Source organism: Falco naumanni, chromosome 7, assembly GCF_017639655.2.
Source record: "Falco naumanni isolate bFalNau1 chromosome 7, bFalNau1.pat, whole genome shotgun sequence".
NCBI classification, from domain to species: domain Eukaryota; kingdom Metazoa; phylum Chordata; class Aves; order Falconiformes; family Falconidae; genus Falco; species Falco naumanni.
Window position 1 is genome coordinate 49,979,515 of NC_054060.1, and position 13,973 is coordinate 49,993,487.

General features: G+C 51.6%; 2 protein-coding genes across 2 annotated transcripts; both read right to left on the reverse strand.

Moving 5' to 3' along the window:
* Nucleotides 1-1,431: 1,431 nt before the first annotated feature.
* Nucleotides 1,432-7,233, reverse strand: LOC121091605 (acyl-coenzyme A thioesterase 5-like). Its single transcript, XM_040601599.1, has 3 exons — nucleotides 6,491-7,233; nucleotides 3,806-4,008; nucleotides 1,432-2,741 (listed from the first exon to the last, which is right to left on the reverse strand). Exons 1-3 carry the CDS (start codon nucleotides 7,098-7,100, stop codon nucleotides 2,160-2,162), a joined length of 1,395 nt encoding a protein of 464 aa, XP_040457533.1. The 5' UTR covers nucleotides 7,101-7,233; the 3' UTR covers nucleotides 1,432-2,159.
* Nucleotides 7,234-9,424: 2,191 nt separating this feature from the next.
* Nucleotides 9,425-10,037, reverse strand: LOC121091118 (putative acyl-coenzyme A thioesterase 6; the record flags this gene model as incomplete). The annotated part of the gene is made up of 1 exon (XM_040600369.1): nucleotides 9,425-10,037. A coding segment is annotated over one exon (606 nt), but the record flags the coding sequence as incomplete, so codon positions are not given.
* Between the last annotated feature and the right edge of the window lie 3,936 nt (nucleotides 10,038-13,973).

The window sequence follows — 13,973 nt, forward strand, 5'->3', positions numbered from 1 at the left end:
CTGGAGGGTCGGAGGAGACTGGGAGGGGACACAGCCAGGACAGGTGGCCCAAGCTAGCCAAAGGGATATTCCATACGGCATCATGCTGAGTATATGAACTGGGGGAAGAAGAAGGAAGGGGGGGACATCTGGCATTATGGCATTTGCCTTCCTAAGTAACCATTACACACGGCACAGCCCGGCTTCCCCGGGGGTGGCCGAACACCTGCCTGCCCGTGGGAAGTGGGGAATGAATTCCTTGCTTTGCTTTGCTGCTCTGCGTGCGCGGCTTTTGCTTTACCCGTTCAACTGTTCTTATCTCAACCCCTGCGTTTTACATCCCCTTTCGATTCTCCTCCCCATCCCTCTGGGTTGGGGGGGGAGTGAGCAAGCGGCTGCGTGGTGCTTGGCTGCCGGCCGGGGTTACACCACGACACCATGGTGGCCCGGGCAGGCGGGGGTCCCAGCCCGCCAGCAGCAGCCCTGCATGCAGGGCCGTGCCGTGCTGTGTCGCTCAGCCGAGGGGCCGGAGCCAGCCCCAGCCCCAGCCACGGCGGGGAGAAGCCAACCCAGCGCCAGCCCAGCACTGCTACATGTCTTCTTGCAGCCTCTTCCTCCGCGCTGGTTGCCCCAAGGCCTGGGCAAGGCAGGTTATGTCTCCATCAGGCTCTGCCCAGCCCTGGCACCTGCCCAGACGGATGGATTGGGAGGGTGGTACAGGGTGTGGGAGGCATGAGGGAGGGGTGCTGTCACAGATTCTTTAAGCAGGTTAAGAAACATCTGGTTCTCCCACTAATGGGTTGCACAAGGCTTTACTAAAGCCATTCTGTCTGTCTTACCCAGAGCTGGATCTTTTGCTCTAAAGGGAATTGCAAAGGCAGAGTCGCTTCCTCAGGCACACCAAATCTTCCTGGGAGATGCAGGTAGAGGTGTCTCTTGCTCAGAGCTCCACATGCCTGACTTAGTGGTGTGAAATAAGTGGAAACATCTGAGGGAATCCTCAGCATTGTCCTATTTTCAAATACTAAGTGGTTAAAAGTATTGCGCAGAGCCTCAGTAGTCTTCTGTCCCACCTGGAGATTGCTCCGTCTCTCCTGAACAGGTGAGATGCTTTGTCATCTTGCATTAGGGCATGTCGTCTGGCACCCAGCTCTAAATGTGTGGCAATTTATGGTGTTGAGAGCAACACTCGTTGCCTTGCGGTGCTGGATTTGAGCACCACCTTGACCATATGTTGGATCAGATGCTAAGGGAAAGGGCCCAGGAGGCTTGGTGCCCCAAGAGCAATGGAAGGGAGATGGTAAGGGAACTGTGTGTCAGTCTTCTCTAGTATCCTCGCACCACCTGGGCAGCCCCTGTTCCCAAGCTGGTACAAGTTCCACCCTGAGGTGTGAGTGTTCAAGATGCAAAGATCCCTGCTTCTAACCCAAGCCCGGCAAATGACTCCATGGCTTTCAAATCTCAGTCTCTTTATTACAATTCTCACCCTAATAACAAAGCTGAAAAAGTTCCACATCATGTGGGAGAAGATCACAATGGCTGTACATTTAGCAGAATGGCTTTTTGTGTGACATCTTGGGGCCAGAAGTATCGACGAGCCAGAGCACTTCCTCTGAGGAGAGGACAGAGAGGTGGTACAGAGGGCCAGCAACCCTTCCTGAGGCTTAACCGGAGTCACCCCAGCATCCTGGCTGTAACATCCATTCCTGCACACTTCCAGCAGCACAGAGATCAGAGACATTTCCGTTTACAATGAGACTTTCACCACAAGAGTGGTGAAAACCCTGGTCCAAAATCAGCATTTGAGAGGCGTTGCTTTACAGTAGATTGCTTTAAAGCTGAGGATGAGGTATGCATGTAGAGACCACAGTGATATGTGAAGTACTGCCAGGCATTTGGAAGAACAGAAACCACCTAAGAAATGTAACTGTGCATTTTGCACGTGACCAGTTTTATCAATGGCTAATGCAAACCTGTTTGCCATTCCTTTTCTTGACACTTACCCAAGCAAGTTCAGGGAAAACCAGAAAAGGCAAACGCAGCTCTTTTCTGAGTTACAGATGTGCAAAGCGGTGGAAGATACTGCAGCTGTACTGGTGCAACTGTGAACAAGTTTTGACCTGGCAAGTCTGAAAGCATCCGCCAGGTTAGGTCATTAAGAGCTGCGTCTTTCTTGCACATTAGTTGTCATTTAAATACCTGTTGAAAAAAGCCTGGATCCGTGGCCAAGAATGAGCCTGAGCTTTAGAATAAGCCCTGAGCTCCCCACCCAGGACTGCCCGCTTGTGAAAAATGGGATGGCTTCCTATGGAGTACAAAGGGAAAAAGGGAGGGTCAAAGCAGTGCCCTGTTCCAGGGTAGGAGAGAATCTGAAAATTTTCCTTCCCTTGAGCCTGCAAAAGCTTGCAGGCTTCAGTAGCGTAATACTCACTTTTAACAACATGGTCATCTTGCCCAACAATGAACAGTAACTGTGCCTCAGTTTTCTCTAGTGGGATCAGGCTTTGGTTGCCAGGGGCTTGGAAGGCATCAGCAGGGATGTCGGAATAATCAAGAAGATTGGAGTCAACGATTTTGACCTGTTGTTCATCGATGGGCAAAGCGGGGATGGTTTTATCCTTGTAACAGAGAGGGTAAATCGTAACGGCCACAGGGCCGTTGAGGGAAACAACGGCCGTGATGTTCTTCAGGAAGGCGGCCATGGTGAGACACAGATCAGCACCTTTGGAGCAACCGAGCAGGCCAACCCCTGGTCCCTTCACCTGGAGGACAGGAGGAAATCCCCATCAGTACTGAGCTGAGAAACACGACAGCTGGTTCCTGGAGAGGGACACTGCGTAGCGCTGGGAGTTTGCAAAACACCATGGAGAAGGCAATGGCAATGATCGGTTTTTCTTCTGGACAAGTGCCAAGCACCTCCTACGCACAAATTTCTTCCACTCCCATGAAAAACGTTCCCTAGTGCTATGACAACAGCCAAGACACAGCAAACACACTGACAGCATTTGAGCACCAGTTGCAGGAGAAAAGTAAAACTATTCAGAGCTAGCGTGGAAAAGTTTTGGTAGTGGGGAGCTATAAGGATGGCTTCTGTGAGGAGAGGGCAGGGGTTGCCCCCATGTTGGACAGAGGCAGTTTCAGCCAGCTCCAAAACAGACCCACTGCTGCCCAGAGATGGAGGAGGGACAGGACGGGGAACAGAATGTGGTTTTAGTTTTGTTCTTATTTCTCACTATGCTACTCTGTTATTTACTGGCAATAAATGAAATTAATCTTCCCTAAGTCAGTCTGTTTTGCCCGTGATGATAATTGGTGAGTTTTCTCCCTGTCCTTACCTTGACCCATGAGATTTTTTATCTTAATTTCTCTGCCTCTCCTGTTGATGAAGGGGAGTGAGAGGGCAGCTTGGTGGGTATCTGACAGCCAGCCAAGATCAATCCACCACAGCTAGATACCAGCAATTTTTTTTTTACTTTGTATTATTTAGACTAAGGGTTCATATGGGGGCATGTGGTGACAATTCATGAATGCTGCTTTGAAAAATGCATGTCTCTGTCTTCCACAACCTCACTACCTTGTTATGTCTCAGACACCATCTCTGTCACTCCAGATAATGGTACATGAATGGTACCCATCCTCTGCTTTTCTAGTGCATATGTGTTTGACCCTTCCTTTTTCCTAGAGCTCAGGCACCCAAATTCCTGGCAGATGGAGCCAGGTGAGTATTTCAGCAGCTTCCTCCAGCGATAACTCAGGCAAAGTGACAGGCACTTTGCAGAAGAAGCACTCCCAGGGGAACCCAGAGGGACAGGGAGGGTGGTCCTACCTGTGGGTGCTGCAGCATATAGTTCACTGCTTCTTCAAAATATTCCAGGTGGAGTTCAGTTGGCTGCTGGGGCAGGTCCTCGTATTGATAATAAGCCAGAGCCAGTGTGGCAAACCCATGATTGGCCAGCAGGCTGGCTCTCTGCTCAAAAAGACCTCCTCCAAGTCCATGTATGTCAATGACCCCTGGAAAGGCATCTTCTCCTGGAGCAAACAAGATGAAGAGCAGTATTGCCTGAAATTACTCATTTAAATGTTTTTCTGGTTTAGAAAGCACCAAACCAGGTACACAACAGGAACTGCAGAAAGTCATCTTTTGGGGAAAGGACATGATTAATCATTCAGCTGTGTGGTGTCAGCAGCTGAAAAAACCCCTAGAGTGTCTTGCAGAGATAAAAAAGGCTGAGGAGCAGAACATCTTAGGTAAGGTGCAAACCCTTATTTGTTTTAAGTATTGGCAGTATTTCTATTTGTCCTTAGGGCCAACAGACAGGGACTGTTCGGAGAAGGTGTCTTGTCCCAGCTTCTCTTCTCCCTGTAAGCAGCCCTGTAACAATGCCCACTTTACCTGGCACTGTAAAAATCCTCAAGATATCATGATTTGATAGATGTAATATTATTAAACTAGAAACGGTAAGCATTTGTGTTTGTATTGTGTCTTTTGAATGTTTGGGATCCCTTGAAAAGTGGGATCCACCCAGCCAGCACTTCATCTTTGGGAATCATGTCTCTGACTGTGACCAGTATCAAATTCGGCATAGGATGCCATGGGTATCTCACTGTGTGATTGGAAGATCGTTGTTTGGATCTCCCCTTCTTGCCCCAGGATCCTCTTTTCCTCATCCTGTGAAAATCCTGCTCCTGTCCACCCAGTGCAAGGATAGAGGGTGTTCTGCATGTTGCATTCCTACAGCCTGATGGGGTTTGGGACCACAGGGTCCAGGAAAGCTCCACAGGCCCCAGGCCAAAGAAGGTGCCCCTGGCCATGTTGAGGAGTGGATGCCCACCCAGCTCATCCCTGCTCTTGGCTTCAGGAGAGCCACTGAGTGTGCTCATGCCTTCCACTCTTCAGGGATGTCTCCTGCCATGGTCTCACACCCTGCACCATGGTGGCCTGTGCATCCTGTGGAAGGTGGGAACATGCTGCTGGGGGTCATGGAGGAGAATGAAGCGCATAGCATCTGCTCACCCTCTACCCTGGGACAAGGAGAGCCTTACCATCCACAATGATACTGTGCTCTTCCTTCTGCCACTGTCAGCATGCTCGCAACAGCACATCTACTGGCTCTCCATAGAAGGTGGGCATTCAGAGCAGTGGCTGTGTACCTCAGAGGCCAGGAGTGCAGTTATCTGTGGCCCATGGCTCAGCTGAGTGTCACAGGTCTCTGTGGGCTTGCACTGAACATGCACAGAAAAGGTGGTAACAGTGAATAAGGCTGCGGTGGTGCACAGGGGATGTGGGACAGTACTATAGCAAAAGCCCTTTGAGCTGTAGAGTTTACATGGCCTTAGGTTGTTTGTTTCAGAGTATCCAGCTCCTGAATCCACATGTGGAGATGTACTGTAAGAGAGCACTCCCAAGAACAGAAAATCACAATGGGGGTATCTCAGTGCAGGACAATTTGAGTGTGGTGAAATCATGGTGGCAAAACATCTCTCCGTGTAGCAGAAATACTGACTACAGAGCAAGCCTACAGTCTTTCTAAGCTGACCATCAGCTGTGGTGAGAGCAGGATGAGAATGAATGCCTTCCGTCCTGTGCCTAGGAAACAATTCAAAGCACCAGAGAGTACAGCAAGGGCCTATCATTTTAAAACACACACAAAAGGAGCGGGTCAGGGGACACGGGGGAAACGCAGCAATATTTGGCTTACTTTAAGTGCCTTATCTCAGGGAAAGCAGGACATTTTAGATACAAAATGTATGCAGCTGGCTGCTTCTGTCTCCCAGTCAGCAGGTAGGCATAGAGGTGAGGCAAGCGAGGGAGCCCTGACCTTGCTGCTGTTGGGATGCTGAGCCTCAGCCCTCGTCACCATGGACTCTGGCAGCGAAATCTCCGTGTAGGTGCCGAGAAGATGCCGCAGCCTGGGATTGTCTTGGGCAACTCTTATACCTCAGAAAGGTACTTGCACCTTTTTCAGAGCAATTAAATGACTGCCTTTTCCTGCTGGAAAGGTTTCATCCCTGTAAGTGTTCTTGAGTCCCCCCTCTTCCCCCTTTCATGAATTGATGATGCCCAGAGGACCCCCAACATGGTGGACCGTGGTCACCATATAGTTACTTGTTACTGTGCTGGGGGGAGAGGGAGGATCCCCCAGACCCTCTCAGTGAGGAGGACTGTCAAGGACTGGCACAGAGCCCCTCTCCACCACTTTCTTCTGCAGCTTCTCATCTCCAGTGGCCCTCCAGGCACACTCACTCCGCACTTGTTGTGCTTTTCTCCACATTTGTAATCTCAATCTCAAGCAAGAAGGGTTATTCTGCCTGTTCCTGCAACCATGTCCTGGTGCCCGCACGGCCAGGTGAATTGGGAACAATCAGGTCAGGTTGGTTGGTGGTACGGGGAGGGAGGCAGGGAGGCAAGGACAGGGGCTTTCACAGACTCCTCTTTACAGAAGTCATGGAACAGTTTGCACTGACAGAACATTGGTTTAGGGAAAACAGGATGGCTGCAGCCAGTACTCACCGGGGGGCACGAAAAGCGTCGCCCGGATCCTCCCCTCTCGCACCGGGACTCTCCGCACGCCATCCCGCAGGAACGCCCGCTCATGCTGTGCCTGCGCCAGGAGCCGCCCGGGGGGCTCCCCGTGGCCCTCGAACACCTCCAGCTGCACAACGAAGGGGCTCTGCACATCCTTCTTCAGCATATACCGGAAAGGCTTCTGGGGCTGCAAAGCCCAGAGCAGCCCCATGGGCTCCAGGCCGGAGAAGCTGCCGCCCGGCAGCGCGGGGCAGCGGGCCAGGTCCAGCTCCCCGTCGTCCCCCGCCTGGTAGCGGGCGCGGGCCTGGAAGAGCTCACCCGCCTCGTCCCGCAAGGACGCCCGCAGCGTGACCTGCTGCCGCGGGCCCAGGCCCTGCACGGCGATGGCCAGCGGCTCGTCGAAGAGGCTGCGGGCGGCGGGCGAGAGGCGGATGGAGGGGGCCATGGCGGAGAGGCCGCGGGCGGATGCCATCCCAGGCGTCCATGCAGGGCCGCGACGCTGCGGGGCTGCGGGTGCGGGGCTGGGCCGGGGCAGCTGCTTCTGCCAGGCGCGGGAGCTGGCCCGGGACAGGGAGCGGGCGGCGACGTGCCACATGGCCCCTGGTTGCTGCCTTCACTGTGTCTGCGTCCAGGCTGAGGCTTCGTCTTCAAATGCTGCTCCCTGCCTCCCACACACAGGCGAGGGGAGGGGAATTGCGGCGGGAGCTGTGTGGGCCCGCACCATGCTGGGAGACATCCAGGCTGCCTGGAGTCGTTGCTGCAGCCCTGTCAGCACCCACGGCAGGGCGGGATCGGCACAGCTGGCAGCGTGGCACTGTGGGGTAGCTGTGAAGGGTGGCAGCTCTGCGCAGACACTTGCTGACAGGCAGCGTGCTTACCTGCTGCGGGGGCAGTTCTCCGAACCAGGCCTGCTGGTTACTTTGCAGGACCGGACCCAGGCCAGGTGCAGGTGCAGCTCTCCACCCTGGGCTTCTCTCACAGGCTCTTGTCTTTCACCTCCTGAACTCGGTCAGGCTCCAGGCTCCCTTTGGAAAAGGCTACAGCTGTGCTGCCTGCAGACTTGCAGGCAATTGGCAACACAGCCTGGCAGCATTTTGGCAGCTTGCTCCTGCCACCAGCATGGGCTGCTGCCCCGAGAAAGGCCACCCCTGTGACATGATCCTGAACCCAGCAGGGCGTTGTCATGTGTGACCAGCTGCCGGCACAGGGACAGGCGTAAGGCAGCATGGCAGGCTCTGGCACAGAGCTCCTTTCCACTCCCCTCTGTCCCAGCTCCTGTCCCATGCCAATGCATGTGGAGAGATGTTCTGCAGCAGCAGGAACTGCTAGGAGTCGTCCCAGGGGGATCTTGTGCTCAGCCTCTGGGGGGCTCCAAGCCAGCGAGACGGGGCACAAAGGGAGCTCGTTCAGGGCTCAGGCCCCACCTACCCCCCCGGGGAAAGATGTTCTGCAGAAGCTCATATGGGATGGGAGCCCACCTTACTGGTGGGGACTTTCCAAAGGGGCTGGTGTGGCCCTGTGCTAGTGTGGGTGCAGGGGGCTGTGGCCGCGGAGCATCTCAGGGCAGAGACAATCCCATGATCCCAGCGCCGCTCTCCTGGCATCCCCTGGGACTTGCAGTCTTGCACCTCTTACCAGATGACATCAGCTGGCATGACCACAGCCTGCCCCAAGGCTCCTGTCACCCCATCTCTCCTGCTCTGTCACCTGCTCTTCTTGCCCATGCCCAGATAGAGTGCTTTACCCAGCATCAGCCAGCGTGCGGATACCATCCATTACAAAACCTGCCAGGCAGGGAAAGGCTGTGGTGCCACAGTGAGGACACCCAGGTGCAGAAAACAGGACAGGGCTGAGAGGCAGCTGACAGCTCTAAGCTCTGTCCCAGAGTTCCAGGCTGGCCAGGAGGACACCCACAGCCTGGGGACATCCAGGACAGCTGCTTCAGCAGGGTGGTGGGAAACTCTCCAGAAACCAAAAGGATGATGGCTCCTGCCACGCTAGAGGGGGACAAAACAGGGATGCTGGTGGCAGTTCATCACATGCCAGTGTGCTGGGGTGAGTGTGGCTGTTTTGCCAAGGTGGGGCAGGAGGTCCTCAGGGCCTTCCACCCATAGGCCCCCTGCTCCACCCTGAGGTGAGAGTGTTCAAGATGCAAAGATCCCTGCTTCTAACCCAAGCCCGGCAAATGACTCCATGGCTTTCAAATCTCAGTCTCTTTATTACAATTCTCACCCTAACAACAAAGCTGAAAAAGTTCCACATCATGTGGGAGAAGATCACAATGGCTGTACATTTAGCAGAATGGCTTTTTGCGTGACATCTTGGGGCCAGAAGTATCGACGAGCCAGAGCACTTCCTCTGAGGAGAGGACAGAGAGGTGGTACAGAGGGCCAGCAACCCTTCCTGAGGCTTAACCGGAGTCACCCCAGCATCCTGGCTATAACATCCATTCCTGCACACTTCCAGCAGCACAGAGATCAGAGACATTTCCGTTTACGGTGAGACTTTCACCACAAGAGTGGTGAAAACCCTGGTCCAAAATCAGCATTTGAGAGGCGTTGCTTTACAGTAGATTGCTTTAAAGCTGAGGATGAGATATGCATGTAGAGACCACAGTGATATGTGAAGTACTGCCAGGCATTTGGAAGAATAGAAACCACCTAAGAAATGTAACTGTGCATTTTGCACGTGACCAGTTTTATCAATGGCTAATGCAAACCTGTTTGCCATTCCTTTTCTTGACACTTACCCAAGCAAGTTCAGGGAAAACCAGAAAAGGCAAACGCAGCTCTTTTCTGAGTTACAGATGTGCAAAGCGGTGGAAGATACTGCAGCTGTACTAGTGCAACTGTGAACAAGTTTTGACCTGGCAAGTCTGAAAGCATCCGCCAGGTTAGGTCATTAAGAGCGGCGTCTTTCTTGCACATTAGTTGTCATTTAAATACCTGTTGAAAAAAGCCTGGATCCGTGGCCAAGAATGAGCCTGAGCTTTAGAATAAGCCCTGAGCTCCCCACCCAGGACTGCCCGCTTGTGAAAAATGGGATGGCTTCCTATGGAGTACAAAGGGAAAAAGGGAGGGTCAAAGCAGTGCCCTGTTCCAGGGTAGGAGAGAATCTGAAAATTTTCCTTCCCTTGAGCCTGCAAAAGCTTGCAGGCTTCAGTAGCGTAATACTCACTTTTAACAACATGGTCATCTTGCCCAACAATGAACAGTAACTGTGCCTCAGTTTTCTCTAGTGGGATCAGGCTTTGGTTGCCAGGGGCTTGGAAGGCATCAGCAGGGATGTCGGAATAATCAAGAAGATTGGAGTCAACGATTTTGACCTGTTGTTCATCGATGGGCAAAGCGGGAATGGTTTTATCCTTGTAACAGAGAGGGTAAATCGTAACGGCCACAGGGCCGTTGAGGGAAACAACGGCCGTGATGTTCTTCAGGAAGGCGGCCATGGTGAGACACAGATCAGCACCTTTGGAGCAACCGAGCAGGCCAACCCCTGGTCCCTTCACCTGGAGGACAGGAGGAAATCCCCATCAGTACTGAGCTGAGAAACACGACAGCTGGTTCCTGGAGAGGGACACTGCATAGCGCTGGGAGTTTGCAAAACACCATGGAGAAGGCAATGGCAATGATCGGTTTTTCTTCTGGACAAGTGCCAAGCACCTCCTACGCACAAATTTCTTCCACTCCCATGAAAAACGTTCCCTAGTGCTATGACAACAGCCAAGACACAGCAAACACACTGACAGCATTTGAGCACCAGTTGCAGGAGAAAAGTAAAACTATTCAGAGCTAGCGTGGAAAAGTTTTGGTAGTGGGGAGCTATAAGGATGGCTTCTGTGAGAAGAGGGCAGGGGCTGTGGGCAGCAGGCAAGGGGTCAATGGTCGGGACCACCATTGGGGATGAGTGATGTGGAAATGCTAGACAAGTGAAACCTTGTCTGCTATGACCACAGCCGTGCTCAGCAACGAAAGATGGGAGCAATCTGCTGCTGCTCCTGTGATCCACTCAACTGCATCATGATTGTATTTAAGTCGTATGTCCTGGCTCCTGCGCCTGGGCAGCCTGTCATGGAGAGCTGCCTCCTCCTCCTCTGGCACTGGCAGGGGTAGGACTGCCGGGTCCCTTCCCCTCTCTCCCTGCCCCATGTGGCTGTTGTGAAGCCAGTAGTCCTTGTATGCTTCAAAAAGTTGCTGTACCAGAGCCCCAGAGGGACTGATTATGACAGCAAATAAAGCCCTGCTCTCTCATAGCTCTCCTGTCCTGCACAGCTCCTCTTGGAAAAAATGGTGGATCTGCTCCCTGTAGCTACATTTGTGTTTCTGCACTGCTTGGAGACATGTGAGGGAACCCTTACATGGTCCCGTTTTGTAATACCAAGTAGTCAGAGGCACTGGGTAGACTCCCCAGAGATTTTCCTTGTCCAAGAAAATTGCTTTTTCTCTCCCTCTGTAAGTGTCATGTGCTTTCTTATCTGGGCTTTATATGTGCAGTCTGGCATCCATACTCCCTCATATGAAATCATAAAGTGATTTCACCTCATGTGGTCCAGAGAAAAATGCCCTGCTCCCATGAAAGCTCAGCTAATTACTTCAAGGAATTCTGATCCCATTTTTTCCCCATTATTCCAAAGCAAAAAGGATACTGCGTTCTTCTGAAAGAAGATTGTACTGAATATAAATCAGACAGAGGAGCTTGCAGGATGACCAAGGCATTGTGGTTAAAAAGAAGGTGGCTCCAGTCAGAGCACGTATTTCTGAGGGGGGGACAAACCCAAGGCACAGAAGACAAAGACCTAATCCAGCTGCCACGGGGGCAGTTTCCAAATGGCAAGTGCAAACACAGGGCAGGTTCTTGGGAGCAATCTGCCTTCAGGCCTGTTGGTTATTATCTTTGCAGGAATGGACCCAGGGGAAGGTACAGCTGCAGCCCCATACCCAGACTTCTCTCCCAAGCTCGGCAAAGCCGCAGGCCTCCTTTGGAAAGGGTTGCCCCTTTCCCCGAATTCATGTATGTAGGGAATTAACAACAACAGTTTGGGTGCTCAAAAAAGTATACTGGAGATCACCTATGTGTGGTGAATAGGATGAATCCAGACACTAGGACATCTAAGTACTAGTACTCAGCTGTAGGAGTACCAAGGGTACACCCAGGTTTCTGACAGACAGACTGGTCAAGGACTGAGGCTGATGCATCAGCTGTGCCTTTCCTTCTGGCAGCCATCCTCAGACCATTGATCAGATTGTTGTGTAGGGTTATCATGAGGGGTGAGGTCCAAGATGTGATGACAGGAAAACTGCGCAGAGGAAGTGCCCTGTGGCAGATAATGTATGATCACTTAGAGGAGCAGAACTGTTTTACCCATAGATAGACTATAATACAAGTGTATTCTTGCACTTTTCCCATTTCCTCCCAGTAAAGGAATATCAACAGTAAACTGAGAATAGTTATAGCTAGCCTTTGGATGAGGAGGTTTAAGCTGAAATACCAGGAATTTCCTGTTGTGGGCACGGCAGCTTCACAGTTCTACTCACATTCTGCAAATCTCTTCACCATGAGGTCATTTTGGAAGCCCATTTCTGACTGAACTGCTTTAGGTCGCATGGAAATGCCATGTCTAGAGCAGGGAAACGGGAAACAAAGGGCAGCTATGGGAGTGATGAAAGCCTCCTCTGTTTTCCTGTTGAATATATCCCAGGGAGATCTTCTATATGTAAGAAGTATAGAGAAGATTGTGATGCCAGTTGTCTGAACACATTTTCCTCTCCAGTACCAGATCCCCAGTGATAAAGTGTGACATCAGAACATTTAACGAGGGCTCTCACAAGCATACACATTATCAATAGGCTCAAGGCTATCACAGCTTGTGCATGTGCTGTGGTGGAGCAACATGGGCTGGTCATCAACCCTCTGGAGCTTCTACTTCTTGAAAGGCCACAGGAGGAACACTTCCAGCTCTTCCTTACAGGAAGAGGAGCCCACAGGCACTCCCACCCAGTACCTGTGATTGTACTACCTGTATGGCCTTGCCTATATCAAACCGTGCAGCAAGATGTTTCATGTGAACATTGTTTATGTTTGACAGTAGACATGATAAATAGAGCTGTTTCCTATTTATATAAATATCTTACAATACCTTGAAAGACCAAAAGGTAAGATTGTCTGCTATGGACCATATCTGCATGGTGTGATGTATGTGGGTTGGATTCCTGTTACATGCTACACTGCTCAGGATTCCCAGCATCTAAAGGCATGTAAGATTACCTGTGTGTGGTGGGTTGACCTTGGCTGGATGCCAGGTGCCCACCAAGCTGCTCTCTCTCGCCCCTCCTCAGCAGAACAGGGAGGGAGAAAATAAGATGGAAAAAAACCCAAACTTGTGAGTCAAGATAAAGACAGTTTAATGAAGCAACAGCAAAATTTGTGTAAAGCAAAGGAAAAACAAAAGATGTTATTCTCTACTTCCCATCAGCTGGCAATGTTCTGCCACTTCCCAGGAAGCAGGGCTTCAGTGTGTGTATAGCAGTTGATCCACAAGACAAATGTAAGTAACAAATGCTTCCTCCTCCTTTCCATTGGCTTTTGTATCTGAGCAGACGTCATATGGTATGGAATATCCCTTGGGTCAGTTTGGGTCAGCTGTCCTGGCTCTGTCCCCTCCCAAGACCCTGCCCACCCCCAGCCTGCTGGTGATGGGGGGATGTTGGAGAGCCAGCCTTGGTGCTGTGCGAGCGCTGCTCAGCAGCAGCCAAACACCGGTGTGTTAGCAGCACCCTTCTGGCTACCAGTACAAGCACAGCACTGGGAGGGCTGCTGTGGGGCTCAGCCAGAGCCAATACACTATACTATTCTCTTCTTAGACTGTTAGCTCTAATACATAGCATTTTTAATGATACCTTACAGAATGTGAGTGCCTTTCTTACCAAGACCATAATGTATCAGCACCTCCTAGTGCAGAACATCTGGTGCAGTCAGCAGGTCTCAGTAAGAAATGCCTTTCTGGAGAAAGAACAAGAGAAACTCTGTGCCTGGCTGGCCCCACACAAATCCAAGAGCAGTATTTGCAAGGTGTTTAGCCCAGGCAGTTTCCCCAGTAGATTTAGAAACTGAGGAGGAATTATCAGAATGTCCCAGACCAGCTTAAGTATTATGCTGTCTTAGAAAAGAGGGGCCAGGGAAAGGAAAAGCTAAGAATTTGTGCTGTCTTTTGTTACTAATATGATTAACATGCTTGAAACGACGTGGCAGTGCTTACAGCCAGCGCAGAAGGAGCTGCGTGAGCTACTGATGCAGCAAGCTGTGGTGCAGGTGCCTGCCATACAGCTGCCCTTTATGCAGCCAAATGCATTGCAAGTGCTTGTGGCACAGGCAGCTGTGGTGCAGGTGCCATTTCTTGCAAGGTGGGCACATGGAACGGCCCAGGAAGCACACCACTGAAGCACGAGCTATTTGCCAGCGGCATGAATGG